The sequence below is a fragment of the Anguilla anguilla genome, chromosome 5 (genome assembly GCF_013347855.1).
Source record: "Anguilla anguilla isolate fAngAng1 chromosome 5, fAngAng1.pri, whole genome shotgun sequence".
Lineage (NCBI taxonomy): Eukaryota > Metazoa > Chordata > Actinopteri > Anguilliformes > Anguillidae > Anguilla > Anguilla anguilla.
Window position 1 is genome coordinate 45,328,025 of NC_049205.1, and position 26,950 is coordinate 45,354,974.

Here is a 26,950-nt window from a genome sequence, read left to right on the forward strand (position 1 = left end):
TGTATTTCCCATAAAATTAAGTCATGTTTAGAAAAAAAAAATAATTTAAAAGCCCATGACTACATGTGAAGGCATGCTGTTGAGAACTCTGCAAATAATTATTGTGTACTAAAATGCTGCTCTTGGCAATTTCAAAATGAGGCTTGTGTCCCTGGGATTTTATTAACCTGTATTCAACCATATCCTTTCAGACATACTCAGTTCCTCTTTCTAGGGAAACTAAATTCATCGGGTATGCAGAAGGCACAATAAGGAAATCTGCTAAACCAGAAAAAATGACATTTTTTATTTCAAATCACTAATACTAAATAGTATTAAACCAAGTAAAGTACAAGTACAAAGTAAAAAGCATTTTTCAAGTATAATGTGCATCTCCAAACTTTAAAAACAACATTTTTTGTGGATAATCTAGAATAGAAGAGCCAAAATTTTGAAAAGATAAGGGTTTTGTGCATCTTCTGTATTTCTTTGGCAAAGGCTCTACTGTTTCAATCCTAATCTTCATACTCAGAATGAATGGAAACAACTGAACTAGTACTCCAGAAAGGTACTGTAAATTAAACTGTACTGTGCATGCTAAAGAGCTAGTTGGGTAATTATAAGGCGCAAGGTTTGCAGGGAGCCTGAGCCTGAAAGTGCAGTCATTACTGCACGCTTGTGTGTGGACTCAAAGGCGACGCGTCTGTCCAGGTGCTGCTAAATGATGTGAGCTGGCGCTGGGGTCGCGGCGCCGCTGCAGGGACGGCTCTTACCCGGGGGGACTCGTAGGAGGGACTGGGCTGGCCACCTGCGGCCCACGTCACCTGGCTGGCCCTCTCGTCCATACCTGCCAAAGGAGACGGAGAGCTCTGTCAGCCCCGCGGCGCTAGGCGGGAAGGGGTGCCCCGCCCGGCCCGCTCTCTGACACGCGGACACACACAGGGACACGCTCGCGGGGTGGGCACACACACACACACAGGGACACGCTCGCGGGGTGGGCACACACACACACACACACAGGGACACGCTCGCGGGGTGGGCACACACACACACACACAGGGACACGCTCGCGGGGTGGGCACACACACACACACAGGGACACGCTCGCGGGGTAGGCACACACACACACACACACACACACACACACGGACGACCTGATGGGACACACACACACGCAAACAGGCAGGCAGATTAACCGACAGACTCACAGGCAGCACGTACACACGGACCACCTGACAGGACACACACACGCAAACAGGCGGGCAGATTAATGGACAGACTCAGGAAGAGGGGTAGGTGTGAGGAGGTTTGAAGACAGCAGGATGAATAAACAGTTTATCCAAATCCTCATATCCTCACGTGTACTCAAAAGTAATTTATTCTTGGTTATAAAAATATATGTATTTAAAAAATCTGTCTGCAGTGCGAGCGTTATTTGGCTTTCACAGTGACATCCCCTTCTCTCAAAATGACACTTCAAATCGATCCTTCATAAACTTAAACCGAAGTTCCAAAAATGCCTTCCTCTGACTGATTTCTCAGAGAAAGCGACAGCAATGGCAAACAGGAACACTCTCTTTGTCCTCCGAAGGCTTGCTAGCTACAAAATGAGGACAAGAGTGCATCTTGAGTCATCCCAGACATTCGGCTGGTACGTTGCCCAATTTCTATTGTTTTTTTGGGAAGGAGGTAAAAAACAGACATAACAAGAGTTTTACTAGAAGCTGGTGACTAATCCATTATGTCTTTGCAAAGGCACCACTCCACAAAAATGAAGCCAATTTTCCGTGCATCATTTATTCTGGTTTGCATAAATCACGCACCAAAAATTAACAAGCCCTCTTTAATATGCATGCGCACTGAAGTTCTCTAAAAAGGCCAACTGGCATACGGCAATTTGGCAGTGATTTATAGAGCGGCCCGATCGAAACAGCTGAGCATCGAAACTTAATAAAACTCATATTTTAAAATGCCCGTGTTGCCAAAGAGAGAGACAAAAAAATAAATAAAGTAGACATTATTGTATGGATTCAACATCTGGTAGGTGATGAACAAATACAATCTCTGACCCTGAAAATTGCATTTATGGAGACTGCTCAATACAGAAATATGAGATCTGAGACTCTCCATCCTGTTTTAGCCAATATTGTTTTGTAGGTAACAGCATTCTATTCACCTCCCCCGTGTGAGCTGCGTAATTGCGAAAGGAGAATGCCATCAACAGATAGCAAGTTATAGATTGCGCTGTTCAAAATGCCATCATATTTGGCTAAACTGCATTACCGTTCATTCGATTCCACCCTCCCGTGGAGCCGAAACCGCATCAAATCAAACATCGAATCACAGAGAGTAGCACAAGACAAGGAGTGGGACACAACAACCATCAATTACAGACAAAAGCCGAAAACACGAGGCCATATTAAACGCGTTTTTTTCCGTCAACGTGCCTTCAGCGTGAAGAATAATCCTGCGGTCATAACAAACGCTCACACGGACGCGTGCGCTCGGAAACGTGTGAAGCTCGCCTGAGACCCGCTCCGCGGCACAGTGAATATGCTGTCCCACCTCTGGCGCGGTTCCAGGGGCAGTTAATCCGGCAGGCTTCCTGTCTGCTGCCTGGGCCCCGCCCCGCAGCCCGCAGAGAGGGTTCAGTCGCAGTCACACGCGCGCTCGGCTAGGCTCACTCAAGTTCAGAACAGAGAGAGAGAATTCTGCCCAGCACTGCAAATGCGTTTGGAAATACAAAGTACAAAGGAAAAGCCAATCATTTAAAAAAATAAAAGTCTTTAATAGTGACTATAAAAAGTACACTTTACCACTACTTCTCTTATTATTTTTATTACTATTACTACTACTATACCTACTATAACTACAACTGCTACAGCAACTACTACTACTACTGCCGCTGCTACAACTGCTACTACTGCTACAGCTACTACTACTACTACTACTACTACTGCTGTGGCTACAACTACTACTGCTACTACTACAACTACTACTACGGCTGCCGCTGCTACAACTACTACTGCTGCTACAGCTACTACTACTACTACTACTGCTGTGGCTACAACTACTACTGCTACTACTACAACTACTACTACGGCTGCTGCTGCTACAACTACTACTACTGCTACAGCTACTACTACTACTACTACTGCTGTGGCTACAACTACTACTGCTACTGCTACAACTACTACTACTACTACTGCTGCGGCTACAACTACTACTGCTACTACAGCCACAACTACTACTACTACTGCTGCGGCGACAACTACTACTGCTACTGCTAAAACTACTACTACTACTACTGCTACTGCTACAACTGCTACTGCAACTACTACTACCACTCATAGCCCTCCACCATGGCAAAGACAGCCTCTGGCAGCACGTCTATAGTAAATCAGCCTGTGTCCTGGAGGTGCTGCCTGTCAGTAACACTGGGCTTCAGCCCTTACAGTGTGTCTGCAGAGCAGGGGTCATTTCCACTCTGCTGGGCACGAGGACTCTCTCCCTCACCTGCAGCACACCTCAGTACAAGCGCCCGACAAATCCACATAAATAAATAAACACTGTCCTTTATCCATTCAAACGCACCACAGCCGCCCAGTCGCACTGGCTGGTAATCCACTTTGATGTCGGCCAAGCACATCACATGATTAATGTATGATTAATCTATCGCTCCCATAGAAACGAGCCACGCAAACATGTTCCGCTGCTGTGGAACAGGCTCGCGTTTTAACCTTTTCCTTTCCGGTGCATGCTTTTGCTCGTCGGTCGCCGCCCGCGCGCCTGCGCGCCATGGAAACGCTTTCAAGCGAGCAGTTACGGACGTGGCAGCACAAGCGCTTCGCGCGGGTCTACACGTTGTAGCCACACTCGGTACTGGCTAGTGCGGGAAGAGGGGTGGCGGGGCGCACTCTTGAATTCACCGTTCCCTCTCTGGAGTGTTAAAGTTAACGCGGACCTACGAGTGAAGTAAATGTCTCCCAGTATGCTCCCACCTCCTTTTGCAGCCTTAGTGCTAACTAAAGCAGGATGAGCTATTCCCTGCCAACACAACCTTTCATTCACATTACAACATATTACGACACATCGCATTAAACACTTTAACCTAAATACCCATTTAAAATGGCCGAAATGTTGCCAGGTTTATTTAAAAACTTTAAGATATTGTTCATGTATTTTCTGTACAATACAATTTTAAATAGCATGGCAACATTCGTGACATATATGAGATCAGACATCCCAACCGCTAGTAACATTAGCATTCAGGCACGCTGCTCATCTTTAATTACCCCACACTAACTGATCCGCCGTTGCACATCTATGATACATTTTGCTGCTTGGTGCTTCTCCGCACGTTCTGCATGTTATGCTACACGCAGGAAAGAATGGACTGTGATGTAATGTCATTTCCCTTGCTGGTTACGGCGCATTTAAAGTGCAGTTTAACCAAATGTAAACATACATCACTGCTGAAGGGACGTAAAGCATCGTGGTTTTTTCTCTCACACCATGGATCTGTACAAGTTTTGCCACTTTTTACTACACTCATCTTTAAATCAACAGATAGAAGCCTTGGTCAAAGTGAGCTAGTGAGATGTATAAATGCATTATGGGTATACTATATTTAAAGTATTGACCAAACTGGGGAAGTCCCTTCAAACAGAAGGAGACATACTGTATAGCCCGAGTAATAAAAAGCACATGCAATTTTGCTTCTGCGAAACAACCAAGAATACTTTGAAACCAGCAGTAGGCCCTAAGCTAAAAATACATAAATGTGAGAAATCACATTTGGCTTTTATAGTGTGTGTCATTTCTGTTATTTTGGCTGTTATGATTCAGCTGTTCAATTTAACTACTCACTACATCACTGGACTCCAGTGTCATGAGACAGTGCACATTAAAGTCAAAGACAGAGTGAGGCCAGTGAGAGTCTCCATCACTGTCCACTGAGGTCAAAGAAAGTCACCATCACAGCACACTGAGGTCAGAGAGAGTCTCCATCACTGTCCACTGAGGTCAAAGAAAGTCACAGCACACTGAAGTCAAAGAGAGAGTCTCCATCACTGTCCACTGAGGTCAAAGAGAGATTCTGTCACTGCACAATGAGGTCACAGAGAGATTCTGATTATGTCACTGCACAATTAGGTCACAGAGAGATTCTGATTATGTCACTGCACTCTGAGGTCACAGGGAGATTCTGATTCTCTTACTGCACAATGAGGTCACAGATAGATTATGTCACTGCACGCTGAGGTCAGAGAGAGCATCTCCATTACTATACACTGAGGTCAGAGAGAGCATCTCCATTACTATACACTGAGGTCAGAGAGAGAGTCTCCATCACTACACACTGAGGTCAGAGAGAGAGTCTCCATCATTACACACTGAGGTCAGAGAGAGCATCTCCATTACTATACACTGAGGTCAGAGAGAGAGTCTCCATCATTACACACTGAGGTCAGAGAGAGCATCTCCATTACTATACACTGAGGTCAGAGAGAGAGTCTCCATCATTACACACTGAGGTCAGAGAGAGCATCTCCATTACTATACACTGAGGTCAGAGAGAGAGTCTCCATCATTACACACTGAGGTCAGAGAGAGCATCTCCATTACTATACACTGAGGTCAGAGAGAGAGTCTCCATCACTGCACGCTGAGATTCTGATTGTCACTGCACACTGATGTCACAGAGAGATTCCTTCATTGCACACTGAGGTTAAACAAGGACTCTGCAACTGCATATAAGGCTCAGAGAAGGAATCAATCAAGCAAACAGCCATGCAATCTCCATTTATAAACACTGGCAGTAGAATGGGTCGTACTGAAGAGCTCAGTGTCTTCCATGTGGCACTGTCATAAGATTCATTGTGCTGTAATTGTGAAGTGGAAACGTATCGAAGCAACAACAGCTCAGCTGTGATGCAGTAGGCCACACAAGCTCATATAATGGGACCACCGAGTACTGAAGCGTGTAGCACATAAAAATCATATGTCCTCGGTTGCATCACTCACTACAGAGTTCCAAGCTACCTCCGGAAACAACGTCGGCAAAAGACCTGCTCGGCAAAAGCTTCGTGAAATGGGTTTCCATTGCCAAGCAGCCGCACACAAGCCCAAGATCACAATGTGCAATGCCAAGCGTTGGCTGGAGTGGTGAAAAGCATATCACCATTGGGCACTGGAGCAGTGGAAATGTGTTCTCTGGACTGATGAATCACGGTTCACTATCTGGCAGTCTGATGGACAAATCTGTTTTTTGCGGAATGCATAGTGCCAACTGGACTGGCCCGAATAGTGCCAACTGTAAAGTTTGGTGGAGGAGGAATAATGGTTAGGGGCTGTGTTTCATGGTTTGGGCTAAACTCCCTAGTTCCACTGAAGGGAATTCTTAATGTTACAGCATATGACTTTCTAGAGAACAGTGTGCTTCCACATTTGTGGCAACAGTTTGGGGAAGGCTCTTTCCTGTTTCAGCATGACAATGCCCCCATGCATAAAGCAAGGTCCATAAAGAAATGATTTGCTGAGTTTGGTGGGGAACAACTTGACTGGCCTGCACAGAGCCCTGACCTCTACCCCATCAAACTCCAATTATTATGGTCCAACTCCATATTAATGCCCATGGTTCTGGAATGATAGATTCACCAATTACATACACGATCATTTGGACATCTAACAAAAGAAAATACAGGCACACACTTTAAGTTTAAAACCAGAGATATTTTTGTCTCTGTTATAGCTAGTGCCAAAGGCAGTTCACTCACGTGCAGTATCTGTTGAGTGGAGGATTTAAATATGGATTTTATTTGGCACGCGCACAGCTCTGCGTGCTTGGCTTTGTCTCTGTTGTTTTCATGTCTGGCAGCCATGACAGATCTTTGTTCAACTTGTTACATTCCAATTCCTTTCATTTTAAGCATTAATAAAGGGGTCCACTTCGCCAGTTCATCCGCTGGCCCTTTTTAATCATCGCCACAGAAAACGCACCAGAAGTGAACGGCAAACGAACAAAGCTAAGCTAAGTCCAGTCAGAGCTACTCTCACTGGTGCGCATTACCAGGTCACCGCTACGAAATGGCGAATAGTCGTCCGGGAAAGCGCCAGCGGGGAAAAGTCGACGGAGGCTCAGAGAGAGAGAGAGACGGCGGGCATGTGACAGCCGATGAAAGGCTTTGCCTCACGGGAGGAGCGGCGGGACTGAGAACTCCATTCATCACAAATGAATTCCCTTCAGCCACAGGACCGTCCCCGACTGCCCTACTTCCTCACCCGCGGCAAATATTCCAGAGATGAAAAACCTTCACCGCCCCCGTCTCCCCGAAGATCCCCCGCCCTGGACCGGACCTCGCAAAAGTTTATCACATTTGAGATGTTTATGTTCAAATTCTCTCAAGTAGCCATTTTATTTCCAGGGAGGGACTGAGGGGGGGGGATGATGAAAAATTTGGCAAGCGCCTTTCTGGCACAGCCGCCCCAGCGGTGCATTATTTTTCCATTTTTAAAAAGGGAGAGGCAGGGACGCGCCGGCAGTGTCAGTGTGCGCAGCGGGCTTAATTTAAACCCATCAGGAATAAATAGCGTTAGAAAGTGGTCTTCGTCAGACTGCTGTAATGATGGGTTTGTCTGTTCTCGGCCCAGCTTAGTCACGCGCGACTGAGGCCAAGTCGCGGCAGAACTTCTCTCTTTCGGAAAAACAAAATAAATAAATAAATAAATAAAGCGCACGCTGGCATCTGCAAGGGAGGATCATAAAGTCTGTAATTGTGATGACATTAATTAGTTATGCTGCCATTTCAAAGAGCATCGTGCAGAATATCTGCCTGAAATAAATGGTCCGGCAACACAGCTTGCAGGAACATATTTTCCAGCATGTGATCACTGAATGACCGCAGTCAAACAGCATTACTCAAAAGGTTAGACAGAGACCAACAGGGATGGACAACTCTTGAATCCATGTAGCATTCTTCTTGGCAACCAAACAGCCAAATCTGGTGGCCTAGTCCTATTTTCAGAAGACCAGATTTATATTAGTGTACCTGTATGTGAATGTGAGTATTTATTTTCAAAGAAGAAATTCTTAGTGGTTTTAAATGCAATATCCAGAAGAAAAGAATTCAAGGAAGTTTGTAAAGTAGAAAGCATTAATAGATTCTGTGAAATTTATTTAATGTGTTAAATCTATTTTATTTCATCCCATTTATTAAGAAAATTAAATATTATGGTAGACTGAACTTCATTTTAATACAATGCTGAAAAGATAAGAGACTCAATGATAAACTAAGTTTCAGATAGATAAACTATGGTTGAGATATACAGTTAAATGCAAAAGTACTGGGACAGTGACACAATTTTTGTTGTTTTGGCTCCGTACTCAGATTGGATTTGAAATAAAAAGATGAATATGAGATTAAAGAATATATAATCTGCATAAAGTATATATATTTCATATAGTCCTCCCACTTTCGGGGACCAAAAGTAATTGGACAATTTGCTGCTCAGTTGTTTCTTGGACAGCTGTGAGCTTTTGCATGATTAGTTCATTAGCACAAGAAAGCTAACAAAAGGTCTGGAGTTGATTCTAGGTGAGAAATTTGCAATTCTAGTCGGTTGCTGTTGTCTCTCAGCATGAAGACCAAATGTCAATGCCAGTAAAGCAGGCCATCATGAGGCTGAATAATCAGCTAAAAAAATCGATGAGAAACAAAGCCAAGACATTGGGTATGCCAAAATCAACTATTTGATACATTGTCAGGAAACAAGAACGCACTGTTGAGCTCAGCAATAGCAAACGACCTGGTAAACCACGGAAGACCAGTGCATTGGATGACTGAAGAATCCTTTCAGTTGTGAAGAAAAAATGCTTTTCAGCTGTCAAACATCAAGAACACCCTCCAGGATGTAGGCATAGATGTGTCAAAGACTCCCATAAAGAGAAGACAACACCAGTACGACCTTAGAGGGTTCACTGCAAGATGATTTAACAGATTCAAAAAATAGTAGCTACCTATGTCAAAATAAAACAACCCTGATAGTTAGAATGATAAAGCCTAGCCACCACACCTCCTTCTTGCTACAAGTGGTTTGTGTACTCTGGAACCTTGGCACACCAATCTAATCAAGGCATAACCAACTGAAGTCCACCCTACACTAATGACTTTTAATATCACTAACAACTCATTTCTCCACAACATATACACGGCATAAAGATATAAAGTGCACATATAGACGTCTCTGGAGTCATTCTCATTAATATTTGTGCCTACATTCACACTGACAAACGCAAAAAACGAAAACATACAATCTGAAAAAAAAACACAAAATGTACACCAGAGGAATTAACCTGACCACAGTTTTAGACACGAATATTAAAAATAAAAACTGAAGTAGACCTTGTATAATGGAAAACTGAATGATTAAACACAGCGGGCATAATTTGCCAACACAAATTTTTTTCAAAGGCAGACTTGCTCAAGCCTGGAAAATAAGCAAATAAAACACACGTAGGCCAAAAATTTCTCTTTGAACGTGGCCAGAAACATTTTCAAGTGCACGTTAACTCATGCGCACTCCATAAAGCGCAGGAATCACGGCTGTGTGTGGTTTAGACCTCGGTTCAGAGCCACATTCGCTCGGCCCTCCGCGTTATTTTCCCCCCCATCCTCAAAGTCGGGAGCGCTTAACATGTTGAACCAACAGCGGATCCCTGCCAACGGGCTGTCAGGAACAAACATGTAATATCCGTCGTCTCTCGCTTCAAACACGTGTGAGCGTAACCTTGAATGGGCCGCAAATATTTCTCTTGGCAGCGTCTGAGTGACTGAGTAGGAGGCCACATCTTCACTGCCTCTTCCAAGTGATCAAAAAGGCAGCAGAATGTCAGCCTGCAACATTACGAGTTTACTATTCTGTCGACCACTTAAAACGGAAATAAAACGCAAGAAAGCCGTTTAATTACTTCAGATGGCTGCTGCCAGCCGCAGTTGAGAAAACAGTTTACCAAACATGGCATCAGAAAGGTCGTGATGGAATTTTTGCCTGCCAAATTGTCGAGAAACAAAACGGTTTTCGGGCAGAGCGAAATGCTGACAAAAATTTCCGGGACCCACGGCGTGGAGGCCACATGAAAATCCTGGTAGTTTTGTTTCACAAACCATTGTGGTTCCTTTCCTGGTTGGTCAAGTGACTGAACAAAACAGGACCACATTCAACAGATAAATCAAACGGTCCTGGTGCCAAAAGGATAATGCAACAGACCCATTGTAAATACAAGCAAGCTAGCCTAAAATGTGTGTGTTTACACATTACTACACATTAAATGATACCAGAACGCTTTACTAAAGATTACCATAAGCAAAGGCCAGTTTCTACATTTGAGATGTAATAATCAGTGAAAACGGAAAAAAGTGGCATATTTCTTTTGTTTATATGAGTAAATAAGAACATGAATTTCACAGTGATGAGACAGAGTACATCCACCTCAGCCCCCACCCCCCCCCCCCCCACCCCCCCACCCCACCCAATACCCCAGGTTCCCAAATGATTACCATCTGACAAGTCCGATATCGCGAGCCTCGCTCGGTATAAAAAGAGCAATCCACAGAAAGGTAACTGCGCCCGGCTTAACCACGTTAAAGCTGACAGGCTGTAAATAAGAAAAGGCGAAATTACGAGATGCGGGAGGGGGGCCCGATAAGGGAGCGGCGGGGCCCGTCACGCCGCCGCCCCTGCCACCGCCGCCGCCGCCGTCGTCCCCGGCTCCCGCCGCCCCGGCTCCCGCGGAAAAAAAAGGTGGCGCCGATGAAAGCCGGTTTGTCAAGGCTATCAAGGTGTCTTCATTAGACAGCCGCCGCACTCCTGAGCTCAGTCATCCGCGCGGCGCTGTCAGGGAGACGCGCGCGGGCCCGGCCAATCGGACGCCCCCGTTATTCCAGCGGGTCGGCGGGACGTTCGGCGGATTGATGGGATTCGCTCGGCAGGCGGTTTGACGCGGGGCTGCGTGTTTGAGCGCGCTACGAAAACGCAGCGGAGAGGCCCGACAGCCAGGCCGGGGTCGTGGAGCACAGCTCAGGTTTATAGCACTTCAAGCGAAGGCACAAGCTGCTCCAAGTTCCTCTCTTCTAATCTACCGCTCCTCGCACTGTCGTGACACGCAAAGGCGAATTTCCAGGAAGAGCCAGCCAAACCCTTCGCCAAAGACATAAAACGCACTGACAATTCAAATAAAGGCAGAAGGTACACGGCCTCTTGTCTCTGCCATTACAACCATAGTCTTTTTCTCCCTCTATCTGACATAATAATCTTACTTGATTCATTAGTATGTAGTGTAGTATGTTGATAGTGGCATTATTATTTGTGAGCTTGATAGTAGCAGTAATTAAATTAAGTATAATTAAATATATTTACAATATATAGCCTACAAGCTTGAATATTTTTCAAGGGCCTGAAGGATGAAGATGCCACCTGTGACTTTTCAGAATCAAAATCAACATCTTTTAATCGTTACATTATAAATAAAGAACTAAAATAAAGAAATACGATATTTAGCACAGGTTGCTCTTTAGTATCAATTGCACGGGGCCCTAAACGCTTTTAAACTAACAAGTTATATGGTGCAAATCACACCACTCCATTAATCTAAAACTTGAGTTGAGGTCAAGCCCAGCGAAGACATCCCAAAATGCTCATCACGTGAAGAAATGTAATGCACACTGTAAAGAACAGGGAGAGAAGCAAGCCTGACGCCACAATCCCAAGCGTTTATAATCAGTGCGTCTGTTACACGAGTCTGTTACACGGGCTCATTTCCACTGCGCTCCTCATTAGGCTGGTTAATCAGAGAACGCGTTAGTGGACTGATCCAGCAACAACGCGACCGCTCTTTCAGCTGCCGGCCAGGATGCTGCCATCTCCTCTACGGCCTCACTACGAGGATTAATATTAAAAACCCATGTCCACTTATCAGGACGCCATGTGACACAATACACAGATACACGACGCCACGCCCGGCCATATCCTGATAAATCTCAATGACTCAGTGATTGGCAATCATAAGCTGCTAATAAAGCCTTTGGGATGATTGCAAAGGCTCCAGGTCCACACACACACTCACATAGATCAATTCCCACCCCCCCCCTCCGCCCTCCAAAAAAAGGAAAAGGAGGCTGGCCTTCCTCATTCTCCCCTGCTGCCCGACCCAGTCACGGAGCTGTCATCGCCAGGGCGCCGTGGCGACGGCGAAGGAGCACGGCGGAGGACAGAGAGACGCGCCGGCTGCCTGTTAAGGCTGACCCGTCTGCGGCCCAGAGAACCCAGCTGCGGGGGGGGGAAAAAGCCCTGCCCTTCAGCTGCAACTCTCCTACAACAGAGAGCACTTCTAATTAACGAAATAACGCAAGAATCTTAATAACGAGGCCGCCGGAGTTCCATCACGGATGGGCGCACTGGCGCACGCGGACGGGCCTGCTAACCGGTGCCCCGGCCGCGTCGCAAACGCGACGTCGCTCTTCGTCCCGTGCGAAAACCCCCCAACTACTCACCGCGCACAAGCAAACACACACACACCTTTCATTGTCCGGTCATCGTTCCCCTGCACCGCCAAAACCACAGACAGCCAGAAGTACAACAGCCATCTTAAGACGCGCGGCTGTAAGCGAATCGTTCAGACTGCAGAGCGGGTAACGCAGAGTCCCCTAAGGTTTGATATTTATGGCTGCCATAGTGGCTGCGTTTCCATTCATTCCTGTGTAGCCTACACATGGCACTGCCCTTGTTAACAAGCACTATTTTCAAGCCTTTGTTCACAAGCACAATGGCGTACACAGATAAGCACGTGTACATTCAGTGCCCTATGAATGCAGCCAATTCCTCCACCCTGTGTGATGACATCATGAAACCAGAGAGAAAATCCTCCTGTTTATCGGAATTATAACCATGGTAACTGACAAAAAATGTGGGGTTACATGAATGTAAAGTTGATGGCTTTAGAAAAGACCGAGATTTAACGAGGGCTCGTTGCCTGTAATATATTGTTCTAAATCCTTCAAAAGACAAATTAAAAGCTCGGAATAAATCAGTGGCACATACTTAATCCCCAAGTCCTTTTAAGAGAAGAGATTGAAGTTCAATTTGATTGGTGTTTAGCGTAGTATAGGGGGAAAAACAAGCCTGCCAGACCCCAGGCCTAAAAATAACAAACCACATTATGCAAAGGCAAACATCCCTGTACATGGGAGAGGCGGTCCTGGCCACTGTTGGTGGATTAGGCCCACAGGACAATGACTTCCACTCATCAGCGTTTTCTATATGTGAAATGTAAATCCTGATAAATGCTCTGCTCTGCTCTGCTCTACACTCAGCCTGACTCACAACCTGGCTGCTAACGTTTGAGAAGCCGAGGACGAAGCATATTTGCAAACATACAAAATGCGCGCTAGAACGTACATCGGCACGCGTCACACATGAACGCGCGTGTGTGTGACTGCGTGGTCGCGTGCAGGTAGGGTGTTAAATTGTCTATATAAACAAAGGCTGATAATGATGATTTCAGCAGAGAGAGCAGACAGCAGGAAGTCTGGAGTCAGGAGCTTAACTGAGTAATACCTGACGGGCTGTGCTGTGAGGGTGCCTGGACTGGCGGCAACGCCGCCCCACACCTGCGCAGTGACCCAGCTGTGCTCGTCCCTTATCGCGCCGCTTATCTCCGAGCACAGACAAAGCCGGGCCCGAGAGGAAACGCAAACAGCCCAGCCGGCGGAGAGCTGGCGCTCGTAAAACCGCGTGGCGGTCGACCGGGGGGGGTGACCGCGGACCGCACGTAGACCCAGGCGCTCTCGGCGGCGCGGGTAAACAAAACGCCCGCGTCCGAGGGGGTCTGAGGGGGCGGGTAGGCGGCCGGCACGTAGCGCACGGACGACCTGCGGCCTCAGGGGACTCTGCCCTCCGCCTCCGCAGGTGCGCTGGGGCCCACCGAGCACCTCCGGTCCCGCTGAGGAGACCTGATGCCGCGATGCGCTCTGTGTCTGTTTGAGCCTTTCGGGTTTTCGCGGCGCGAGCGGATTTGTGAAGGACGCGCGGCGGGGATCTCCAAGCGGGGCGGGGCTCCGGGTCAAACGGGCGGGGCCGGCCGTCCCCGTCTCAGCGGGGCGGTGACAGCGCCCGCGGCCCACAGGGACTGGCTGAGGCCCGTCTCCCGGGGAAACGGGATGGGAAAATGGCCGTTAGAAGCCCCTCTAAGGTCTGCTGCTTGCAGGCTCGGCCGCGAGCTAAGGAGCTTGGGCCGCGCGCGACATGCGCAGGCTTTGGGCTAGGCTGACCCCCGACCTGTGACCCCTGACCCCCTGTACCACCCTGTGAGGGCAGGTGCAGTAATTACCTGTCACAGGGACGTACGCTAGCCAACACTCATCTGCCCCGTTGCTGGTTACAGTGTTACAGCAAGGCCGCTGTTATGACAGAGGAGTTTGTAAAGTCAATAGACAATCAATCAGCATCGTTTAAACACCTGTGTTCATTTTGAGTATGCCCCTTTGATATTTTCTATGTAGCATGTTCAGTAATCAGCGGCACCAGAACCAGCTGCATGGAAGCTGAGCCCTTTACAGATCATCTGAGATTCAATTCTGATGGACAAATTTGTCCGAATCCAACTTAATCCCACTGATTTACTGCGGGGTGGGGGGGCGGGGCTTAACAATTCTACAATGCAATGAATCAAAACCGGGGAGCTGGACTACGCACTACTCAACACTCACAGGAATGGGTCACTTCACCAGTTACGCCAGAAATTCTGAATTCTTTACGGAAAATATGTATTAATCTGACAGATTATGCACCAGCACAATTCTAAACACATTATAATGATCTGGACGGAGAACGTTTATCTGGAAAAACCCATTAATAGATTATTACATTCAATATGGAGTGCACGGAACACGCACATCTGCCACAGATCATTTGGAATGCGTGAAAACGGGGGTGGGGGGGGGTCATTAAAAACAGAAAGACTTGCGTCTAAGACCTTTCTGAAACCCTTCAGTGCTAAATCTTTTCAGACAGGGCTGGTGGCATAACGTTGATAATTACAATCTTGCCACAGGCAAGATCACCGGTAGGCTACAGAAAGTCCTGTCAATGCGCATACTGTCTACTCACGGCACAGACAAGTCAACGTGGGGACTTTTCCATTGTGGGCCCTTGTCATTTTCAGAACAGAATTAATTTTCTTCCTGCGCACACATTTCAGTAAAAACACTTTCACTATATTCAGAAAACAGAACAGAAAATGTGAACTCCTTTTACAAACTCCTTTTGCAATACTATGTCTACAGTCTGGAAGAATAAACCTTGACAATATTTCAGCATGCTGTTTACAATATTTTCCTTTTCTACCTGCCAACAAAATGCCCACAGCACAAGGGCAAAGGCCTCGTGAGCATTTATGAAAGAAAAACCATGAAGAGCATCACGCTGAACCTTGGACTGTCCTCACTGTTAGACACAGGAGGGAGAGAGCTTTAACAGCACCCTGTGTTTGGCAGTCCAGTCATAGTGACATCACCAGGCCTGGTCGTGACTTTCCGTCACCCAAATGAAACCCGGGTCCTGGCTGCTGCTGTCACACACACACACACACACACTCACACTCACACACACACACACACACACACACTTCTGCTGCGGTGAGGACAGCGATGGTGTTTAAGGGAGGGGGGGGGGCACTCATCTGGACAAGCGCTTCTGATTTTGAGTGCCGCTTCAAAACTTAATCAAACATGGATCTTTCCACACCCACTGGATGCACCATAACTGTAACAGATGCCCAGAACACATGAACCGCAGAAACCAGTTTGAGAACTAATACAACTGGAATACAGATTTTTTTTTACATTAGAACTATAACCTGTGAAGCCTGATGCTACACAGTTGTGAAGAATGTTTACATAACCAAGTAAGGTTGCTCTTTATGAATGCTTATGCTCAATGCATCCTGCCAAGTTAGAAATATCACTGTAGGTTGTAAGTAGGTGCTCGCAGAAGTAATTACCTATTTCCACAAACGGAGCCAAACCACGGATGGATTTTACATTAACCGCGAAGTGCGTTCCAAACTCCATAACGCGGTTTAAGTCATATTCTCCCATGTCCAGAGCAACATTTCTGAACTCTAAATTCCTTCTTTTAAAAAAAGTAATTTATTCATATGCAAGCCACACCCTTCAGCTCTGAAATAACAGTGACTGCAGGTGCTACGCTACGCGTGTGCGCGGGTGAGCCGCCATCCCTGAGGGCTCCCGCAACGCTCGCCACCTCCTCAACCTGGGAAAGAAAAACACGAAAGCCCAACCTGAACAAACACCCAGGCTCACGGCCTCACCGGCGCGTGGAAGTTTAGACTACCTCCGCTTTGTTTCGACGGTAGCTCCGCAGAGCCAAAGAGGATGTGTCCGTTCTGTGCCAAGGCAAACCCGGAGCTCTGATGCCTCCCGTCAAGGACAAAAACACACAAGGTAATTTATGTTTATGTTCAGGTGCACCTCATTCACTATATAATGTTCAGCAAACAAAAGCAAGAAGATGTAAAATAACAGAACGACACGGAACAGATTTACAACATTAAAGACCTCCCGTTATCCCCTCAAATATCTGGATTTGTTTAAAGACATAAAATAATTTTTTTTAAGGCATCAAGCTAAACTTGAATTGACTATTTAAACACAGAAACAGAACGCCTTCGCAGAGCCAGGCCGAAGGGAACGGCACAATGAGGAGCCTGCCATATCCTTCATCGTTCGCCATAACCGTTATCATTTTTGGCGGAAAGATATAACTGTGCCGTTCTGAAGCTCTAACCTCTTGGCGGAACCGCGAAGAGATGCAAAAGATGTGCCAAGTAACCTGCCTTCGAAGGACCTCCATCACTATGGCAACAGCACGATCCTCTGTAACCAAGTTGGGCGATGACCTGTGATACAGAAATGAAAGCTGTCCAAACTCGGGCCCGATCCTCCCTGTAGTAGAGGAGGCCCTGTGCCAGAAGAAGGCACTCATTTGAACTAGTGGGATTTCAACGCATCACAGACCCCAGCAGCCCTCGGTTCTTAGAGCGAGGTTGCAGGTTATCTAAAAATAAGCAGCTGCCTCTGGAAGAAAGAGACGTACCTTGCACAACACAGACGGGCTCCGAAAATGAAAGGAGGTCTGTTTAACAAAGGGCTGGGATGGGACCGCTTGACAAAAATTTTAAGTTCTGAAAAAGCACACACGTTTATACACACACACACACAGATATATATATATATATACATACACACACACACACACACATACACACACACATATATATATATACATACACACACACACACACACACATATATATGTACATACACAAACACACACACACACACACGTGTACATAAATATACAAATAATACTTCATTCAGATTTAGGGACTGGGATCCCTGCTGCTACATCTGTGAAGTGTTTAGACCGTCATTAATCACAGGCTCCTCTGGCAGTCCCGCGGAGGAAGTGCATTCTGCACGCGAGGAGGCCATCGGCTCTAATGTGGATCTGCATAAGCACGCCCTCGACAATCAGGGCCCGAGTGAGCCCAAATCAGCCAGGATGGGGAGAGAGGACGAGAGCCTTCCGGAGAGCCCGCCGCCGCTTCCTGTGAACAGCCTTTCAGCTGGTCCTGGAGAAGACGCGCTCAAGTCCCCGCCACCCAAGTTATAAATATTGCATCTGCTTTGAAATAATTCATTAGAAAGTAAATGCACCGCTTCAAAGGCACATTTTAAACAAAAAAATAAATAAATAAGTACATAAAACAGAATTTCGCAAATCCACTGAAAGCGCTTTGAAGATAAGCTGCGCTCAAGTAGACTTTTGTCACCTTTTAAATCGTGGCGTATTGCGCTATATGTGTCGGTTCCCTTTTTGTTTTCCAGCGAGAAATTATCTGAAAATGCACGCTGAATACTTTCCCCAAGTTCTTTAAGACCGTTTGCCAAAAGAAAATGAAATAAAGAATTGTAACCCCTTCTCTAAGTCCCTGATGAATAATGTGGAATCATGCTAATTCCTGATTTTTACCTGCTCATTAATAATTAATGAGCACATGAAACACCACTGACTAATCCAGTAATATAGATTAAAAAAAGAATCCAGGCTGAAGCAGAAAGCTGTATCGAGGATCCATCAAACGCTCACTGTGGAAAACACAACTGGCTGTGCACTTCACTCAGAGGGAAAGCTATTCGACTGAAAGCACCTACTGACGGCACCATCATTCAGCATTCCCTTTACCTTCACCGCTCTCTGTCATTTTATATTGCTGATCAGCCACCTGGGAAAGGAGCATAAAATAATTCAGCATTCAGTATTTTTTTTACACAATCTATTTAATATTGAACAACCACCCCACACTTAAGCAATCCTAAATAATTTACCCATGCATGTTAGGTAATGATGTTGCTTATTCACTGTTTGGTGTGCAATGATTATTGTGGTTCCTCCAAGATAATAACAGAATATAAATAATCACATCCCACTAATGTGACTGCAGAATCATTATCCAGCAATTAGCAATTTTAAATACTAAATTCAAATGAAATCAATCTGATATCTGTTGTAAATAAACACAGGTTAACAGGAAAAATTAGTCAGCCCGAATAACAGCGATTACAAAACAAGCATCTCAAAATTACGACCAAAACAAATAGGCTACAGGAATTTCAAATTGCCTTTTCATAGGTAACGGCAACAGAATGTGTCACCATGTTTTTCTCATCTCTCCTCTGAAGAATGTCAATGGAGAGCCTAATGTAACCTGCAGACAGGTTTCCTTACTGGGACACTCAAACTTAGATGAAAAGCGTTGGTATTTTTCTGCATAACAGCACTACCTCACATGGACGTGCCTGGCCAAATAAGGCAGTTATGTAGTCCACTGCAGCCTCTCACGCCTATACTCTTTTTTAAAAAAAATCACTGAATAGTTGATGACCTCATTATCGAATATCCCTAGAAAAACATATACAAAATGACATATGGAAACAAGTCAATACTGTGGGGGTCCCGGCAGCCGAATTTCAGTAATAAATTCGCAGGCCCAAACTCTAGGAGTGTTTAAGAGAGCTTCAAGCGTCCTTTGAAAAATGCTATTAGTATATTACATTTTAAATGACAGCTCAATGTTAAATTCATTCGAGGCGTGACGTTAATTTTCAGATTTCCATAAAAACGTGAAGGGCCACTGGCTAAAAACACAGGAGGGCTCCGCTACACTTGAATAATGTTCCATTTAAATCCCTAAATGTACATTCACAACGAGGGACGGTTACGGAGTTAGAAACGCCAAATTGCTGTTAATTCACCATTACAGCGCTTTGCCCTTCGATATACAACACATAAATTTCATATCACATTTTATTAGTGCCATCGCAACCACAGTACTAGAAACTGATCTTCAAAGTTATGCCCCTTAGCCGAAAAGAGAATTGCACAATTACGTAGCTCAGGAAACTGCAGGATACACTCCATTTAATGCAAAGCAAAGGCAAAGCAAACTGCTGATCTTACATTTACTACAGCACAAATTCAACAGTGTTCCATTGGTTCAGAAAAGAAAGCAAGCTGGATCGTGTCATGAAATGCGTAGGGGAGTATAACCTAGATATTTTACAGAACAGCAGAATGACTCAATGCAAACCAATGGGGTGCCATTTCAACTAGCTAATGCATACAGTGCAACTAAAACTATCATAAGAAATCCAAGAAACAAACTGTCCTGCGATGTAAAATGTAACGTGACCCCATTTTCACTGTAAAGCTTGACCCTAGATGGCTCCTAGTCGATTTCCATCATTCCTGTCACACTGATTCACTCAGATATCGTTTCCGGCCAAGCCCGCTGTAGGTGGAAAAGACAACATCACCGCTTCCAGTCTAAACCCTCTGAAAAAGAAGCTAATCAAATACCACTGTGATTTGAGTTGATCCACACAAAGACCAGCCAGGGACACGGAGAAAACACAAAGCTGTCTCCGACCACAGCCGGACGGTAATGACATATAACAATTGGCCGCCGTGTAGATCTGGCGCGTACCTGCATTCAGAGCGAGGTAACGCGCTGCTGTCCTGGTCATGTGTACCGGGACAGGAAAATCAATCACGGCACCCTGATCCAGCAGAGTTCCATTACAGCCTGCGCTAGCCTGGTTCCAGCTCCGCAGCGGAAACGGGGCATAAATACTCCGCCCGCAGTGCGCTACCGGGGGTGGCATCGCTGAGACAATGAGTGATAAGGGGTTGCGCAAAGTGCTCGACGCGCACAAACTAACTCCCAAAGTGTCGACGGCATATTAATCGCCGCTGTCCGCGTGCCTGCGATTTCCCGCGATGCAGGTATTTAAGGCGAGGGGAACACGAGGTACAGGCTGGACGACTGTGGACATGGAATCAAAGCCCACGAGACACGCTTCAGAAATGCTCCTTTTGGCCTTTTTTTCACGAGCAGGGAAATGGAGAATTTAAACATTTACCCGCGCTTGCAAAAAGGCCAAAACATGTTGCCACTGAACAAATCCCAAAAGCAGATCAGATCGATCGCACATTGGCAAAATCTTCTGCACCTCATCCCTGCCGGCTTTGTCCCCCTGACTATGGTACCAAACAAAAATGATTAAAAACATGAGGCCAGTGAATTACAAGGATGAATACAAGAACTTCCTTTCATGCACGGAACCCCTACTTCCAGTGATTGTTGTCCTGTCACATGACTAACACGACGGACCTAAAGAGTCACAGGAATACTTCTGCTTTTTCCCATTTCTTTCACCAACATTCTTCTTCTAAAATCATCAAGTTTTTTTTTTTCTTCTTGGCAAACAAGAACGATTCCATCCTGTCCACTTGTTTTTGCTAATTTCCCATCAGCAATGAAAACATCCTCCGGTCAACAATCCGGCTCTAACCACAAAGCCTGCTAAGAAAAGAAGGACTGCGCGGCCCAAAACGAGAGAACAGTTCAGTTTATGTTATTAATTTTTTTTAGCTTTTCATACAAACCTCACCACCTCATCACATGTGACTGGTGCTGCTGCGCGGTCAGGTTACAGTAAGCGTGGCAGTGTTCGGCACTGTGCGGACGGCTGAGGGAACTCTGTGGCAGACGCCGCTCTGAGAGGCGGGAGTCGTAGCCCGCGGGCTGAGTGCGCGCGCGGGGGGCCGCAGTCGCCCGCGGCGGGACGGGCAGCTCCGCGCGGACCTCCCGGCTCTCGCCCCGTGGGGGCGGGGCTTCCAGCAGCAGAGGCAGACAAACAGGAAGCGTGACCGATCCCAACTCCGACTGACCCGTGCGTTTTTTTTTTAAAAAAGTGCCACCAGACAGCAGGACATACCATTGTTTTTCTATTTTAAACAATAAAAGGAGGCCCACTTGGATGCTGGTTTGCAATAGACAAATTTTGTGAGACTCGCACACGTGCCTGTCCGCCCAATACTTTATAGGCAGCCTTGGAAACTACAACACTACAACCAATAAAAGGGTGTTATCATCACATTTTAGACATTGGTGTGCCTTGTCTCAGATTGTGCTTCTTGTCCAAGTCAAGGAAATACACTACATTTTTAGCACAACACAGTAATGTGGTTACAAGTCTGATTTAACTACTCCATGCACAGGTTATGAGTTATCCCCTGAATGGGATGATAAATAGGCCTGAAAGATTGCCACAGATAAATGCATTCCATTCACAAACAGAAATAAGCTAAATTGACTTCTTCTTGTACAGATTTAAGAAAATAAGCCAAGATTAAGCTTCTTCTCCATTCAGTGAGCCTGCACTACATCCATCAGTACAATGAACATTTGTAGCTATGTGGGACAAACAGTGGGCCCAATATCACCCATCAGCCAGTATGCTTGCCTAAGAACTGATTTTTTAAGCCAATGTGATGTTGTATTGTGCTACACCTACTTGAACAGGGCACAGGGTTGATTAATTGGGGGGTAACCAACAATATCACTTGCCCAGAGTAAGTAAAACTTTATTTACTCCCTCAGCTTTTGTTAGTATAAAGCTAGTAGGCTATTTGGCTAAAAAAAATACAATTGTTGACCTAGTTAGTTAGCCAGCATTATTTGGTTCACAGCAACATTAGCTAGTAAATTCTCTCACAGGTAAACAGTAAAACATTTAATGTAAGCTGATTTGGAGTTATCAACAAATCATTGGAAATGTCATAGCATAGTTAGTTGATTGTATGGTACTTCTGGCAAAGTTCATCTTCTTGAATTTTTGCTAAATGGGAACTATAATCATTTTTTTCATTGGCTATATTTGCCCTGTTCCATTTGCTAGACCTCCAAACACACTGCGTTTTTATTCTGTGAATGAACATGTTATTAAACATTGAGGTGTATGCCTTTTATTAATTACAGGGACATTTTACAGCCATTTATTACATAGTAAGGAGAACGCAATAACATCCAAATTGTGTGAGATTATACTGTACTGCTCTATCCCTAATGCTCTACCATATGTTTGATAACAGTCTGCCAGTAATAGAATGCATACATGAGCAAATAATATTAAAACTGATTTTATCGCATCAACGTTCCTCATGTAAATCACATGAACGCAAGATTTGAGCTATTTGGTTGCAGGTTATGAGCCATTACAAATTGGGTGTTGGCCTATGTGATTGCCCACTGCACTTGAAACAAAACCTTCAAATATCAGAATCAACACTGGCATCAACAGATAGCGATGAAGAAATACCGGATGTTGGAATCAACATAAAGTTTCCGTCAGCGCACTTCTACATGCGTCACAAGGCAAGAGCTACCGGTCGGACTTGCACCAACAGACTTCAGTGCTCACAGTTCTTAGCGTCACTTTTCCTCACGTTCTAATTCACGGCAATCAAATTATGTGGGTGATGCCATTTTCCCCAGTCGTCCACAGATTCACTTTGCACAGTCACTGGTATGGATGGAAATTAGAAGTTATGGCGTTTGCACTGAATTTACACGAATCGCGCAGTCATTGCAAAGTGTCAGTTGAGATGGACATAACTTCATTTCTGTGTAGGATCTCAGTGAGAGGCCAAGTAGTAAAGCATCAAGAGGCGCAAAGCTAATTTTAGAGACCTGTCTGTGCATGTCCGGTGATTCAGACATAAATGCACCAGGTCACATGATGCTGATAAATTCCATGCTATATTAAATCATATGGCACACGGTACAGTGTAAAATACAGAATTCATTTTTCTTTATACTGAATTACTATTTAGGTTTGTGAAAAATATTTTCTGCAACAGCTTATATTGGCCTTTTTTGGACAGACAAATTTCCATAATACTCGGAATATCATTTTATTATTCATTTATACCACCGCAGGTAAAGAAAAATTGAATCTAGTTAACTCTCACATCCTACTTTTAAGGAGAATTAAATTATGCATCAGTGTTCTTCGTCTTTCTTTTTAGATAAAAAGTGTTCTTCAGTTAAAAAAAAAATAAAAATACAAGCTTGAGGCACAAAAGGCCATTTTTGCTTCTTTTGTCTTGGTATTCAGTTAACCACTAGAAAGTGTGTCCTTTATATGGAACAGAGCTGTTACTACAAGCCTGGCTTTGTTGCCAGGCACAGCAGAATTATTCCAGAGACATAGTGCCCATTGTTTTCCCTCAGCAGAATCTGATTAAACAATAGGTCTGCTTTGGTGAAAGATCCCGCAATAGGCACACTTACTCAAAAAAGAATCCCCATTAAAGCAATTTGAGGCTTTTAAGAACAACTTTATCAACACGTGGAGAGCGGGATGCCCCTCCCCACCCTAACCCCCACCCCAAAGCATGCGCCAGGACACAGACGGACACATGCAGGCGCACGCCCCTCCCCTACCGCCAAAAGCACAGATGACCTTTGACAGTGCAACCAAACTGCGATGCGCCCACCATTGAGATGAGATTTAGCAATGTGTGAAAACCGCAAGAGCCAGTTCTTTGGGGAACTGAAGCTACAGGAAATCCCCACCTACTTTACGCAGCTCAGCTTGTGATTGGGGGAGGGCATACATGCATAAGCCAGCGGTTGGAAGGAGGAATTCCCACTCATACACCACAACAGAAAATGGGAAGGCAATCGAATCAATAATAAAATAAAACACGGAAGCAACAATTATTTAATATACTCCCCAAGCACTTCAGCATTTAAAAATAAATAGAAAAATAGTACATTACATTTATTTGGCAGCATTACATAGTATTCTCTTTAACTTGGGAAAAACAAATAGGCTCAGCACTAACGGTTTAGACAATAACTGACTGTACATGAAGAAACCAATACGATCATTAATGTCATTGATAAGCAATATATCTTCATCAAAAGATCAGCATCACACTATCACGAGAAAATAAACAACTGCATGAAGCAACTTAAAAGGTATACAGTACAATATTATTTATCACTGCATGAGCCAAACAAAAAGTCATGTAAATAACAAAAAACTTTAAATGGTAAGAAGACACTATGCATGACTGATACATAAGAAGTTAGAATACTGGAGCACAGCAGGAGCTGTCACACTAATATATCCCCAGAGAAAATTTGGAGAAATACAGCCCACCACAATCCGTGCTCTTCGTCCGAACTCGGTTTTCTTTTCGCACGCTAACTACAGTCCTTCAACGCCCATTCCAGATGGACATGTGATATTTCAGAGCCCAGATGTGTAAAGCACATGCAGGATTCACACAGGTAAAGAGGAGGATCAGACTGACTGTGAACACTGGTCCCGTCAGCTCCTCATTAACACGAACAGAACAATCAGCCAAAACGCCTCGAGACATAGCAACCCTTCACCACTAATCAATTATTTACAAAACTGAAAGCGGCAATAATAGAGATACCATAAATGATAGGGAGGGAAGACAGTCACTAAAAAGCAGTGAATATGGAACAAACATGTTACACATTTAGATACCAAACATGAATCCAACCTGGCGCACTGAATTGGCTGCTCCCCAAAGTAGTTGGTCGGTTTTTCCCACTGTTGACAGGTGGTGAAAACATCTATAGAGGGAAATATTGTCCAAATATAAGTCCACATTTCATTATGAATGCATTTAGTCCTTTCATATATGTATGCACACAAACACACAAATTTCAAGAGCACATTTATCATCATCTATTACTGAATATTCACTTACACTAATTTGGGACTAAAATTGAATAGGGAGCAAGTAAGTATTTCTGTCTTGTAAAACTGGAAAACTTATTACAGAGAAAATCCACGCTGAAAGTGTTTAACTGCTACAATTACTTTTCTAAACTGCAGGCAATGAGTGAGAAAATGGTGAGAGTAAAACCAAAGCACCCTTTGCAATTCATTTTAATATCTGTGAATTTGTTTGATATTCAACTTTTGCTTAAGGCATGTGGTTTGTATCTTTAATCGACGTTGTGTGTGTGTGTGTGTGTGTAGGTCTTCGCTGACCCAGAATTTAATTTAATTGAATTTAATGAGATCTAAAGATACACCAAACTTCCGGTGTTACTATTTATTTACGCAGACAAGGACTATGAGACGTGCTGCCAGTACTGTTTAAGTAATTTAATTTTCAGAATAATAGAATAATCGCATTAAATTTACAACTACACGAATTGAACAATATCCTACCGCGCTAAAATCCAGCAAATCACTCAATTCCTTATCCGTTCCAATAGCGGCAATCCGCTGCTGAGGGTTCATCCTGGCGGTCCTTTGCACCTATAAAATAAAATGGGCACGAAAAGCGGAGCTATTTTCTTCAGTCCCATAGAATGGCAAATATTTCCCTTTCCACAAAAGTCAAATCCATACTGCACAACAAAGTAACAGATTTCGGTTTAATCAAAATTCCCACTGGAATAAACTATTGCGGCTGACGATATAACTTCCACAAATGCTTACGCTATGGTGTCTGTTCAATTATATTACGAATAAGGCTATTGAGTTGAAAGCAATTCTGACCCGTTACCCTAAAATTTCAAAAGGCGTGCAAATTCTTCGGTGACACCGCAACTATTGTCAGAAAGCTCTTCTCGATTGAAGCAGCTTTATCTTCAGGCACTAACTCCAAAGGATATGTCGCCAATAGCAGCCTACTCATAAACTGACTTGAAAGAAAAGCTAATGACTACGTAAGTATGAAGACATAACTCCCCACCACAAATCGATAGCGATATGTAAAGCTGAAACCCAATTTGTGGAGAACACTGCGTCCCTACATACACAACACTACCCGACCAGTGTCATTCGCTTCAGCAAGCATCATCATTTTTTTTTCTTTTTTGTGCCCGCACGTATGGTTACTGTAGCTTATTGTATAAACCTCGCTTGGCTAACAACTTACAGCATTTCGGTGGTGTATTCGCCACTTCACGCCAACTACAACGTATTCAAGAATGATGAAGATATCAGTTCGTTTTGATATTTGGGAAGTATGTTAGTGCCTCGTTAGGTATAAATCAGTCACTGATAGAAAGAAATGGCAAACATGTAGGCTACCTACAATGAAGATACGAAAACAAAGCATACAGTACTAATAGTGTGTTCTTGATACAATTCGAAACATAAGCAACTTAGGCCACGTCGAGTTAGAGCGGTAAAGCAAATGCCGACCATTAAGCTAGCCTACTCCGAACCAGCTCCAGTCTTTCTTGTATCCCAACTTCTTTCACCCAGTCCGAGACCCTTTTTTCAAACTCACTATATAATGTTTACCTTTTCCCGTTTAAAAGTCCAACTAGGGCGATCGGATGTGAGAATGGAAGCCTTGTTTCCCTTCTTCTTGTGGTACAGAGTTTGGAATCAATGCGTTTGCAGCAATATTTGCAAAATATTCCCTGAATGTAACTTACGAGTTTCCCTTAGGCAGACATTTTTGCTTCGCAAACCTTATCACC

The 26,950-nt window shown here is 44.6% G+C and overlaps 1 protein-coding gene across 3 annotated transcripts in view; it reads right to left on the reverse strand.

Moving 5' to 3' along the window:
- The window catches only part of LOC118227551 (transcription factor 12-like), a 101,005-nt gene extending 74,055 nt beyond the window's left edge, over nt 1–26,950 (reverse strand). Inside the window, exons 1-4 of one of the 3 annotated variants that reach the window (XM_035418130.1) lie at nt 26,769–26,950; nt 25,683–25,772; nt 25,003–25,075; nt 753–826 (exon numbers count right to left, since the gene is read on the reverse strand). In XM_035418130.1, coding sequence (XP_035274021.1) covers nt 753–826; nt 25,003–25,075; nt 25,683–25,754 — 219 coding nt within the window. In that variant the 5' untranslated portion in view covers nt 25,755–25,772; nt 26,769–26,950. The remainder of the gene's footprint in view (nt 1–752; nt 827–25,002; nt 25,076–25,682; nt 25,773–26,768) is intronic. The other 2 variants (XM_035418127.1, XM_035418128.1) reach the window with 2 other exon arrangements.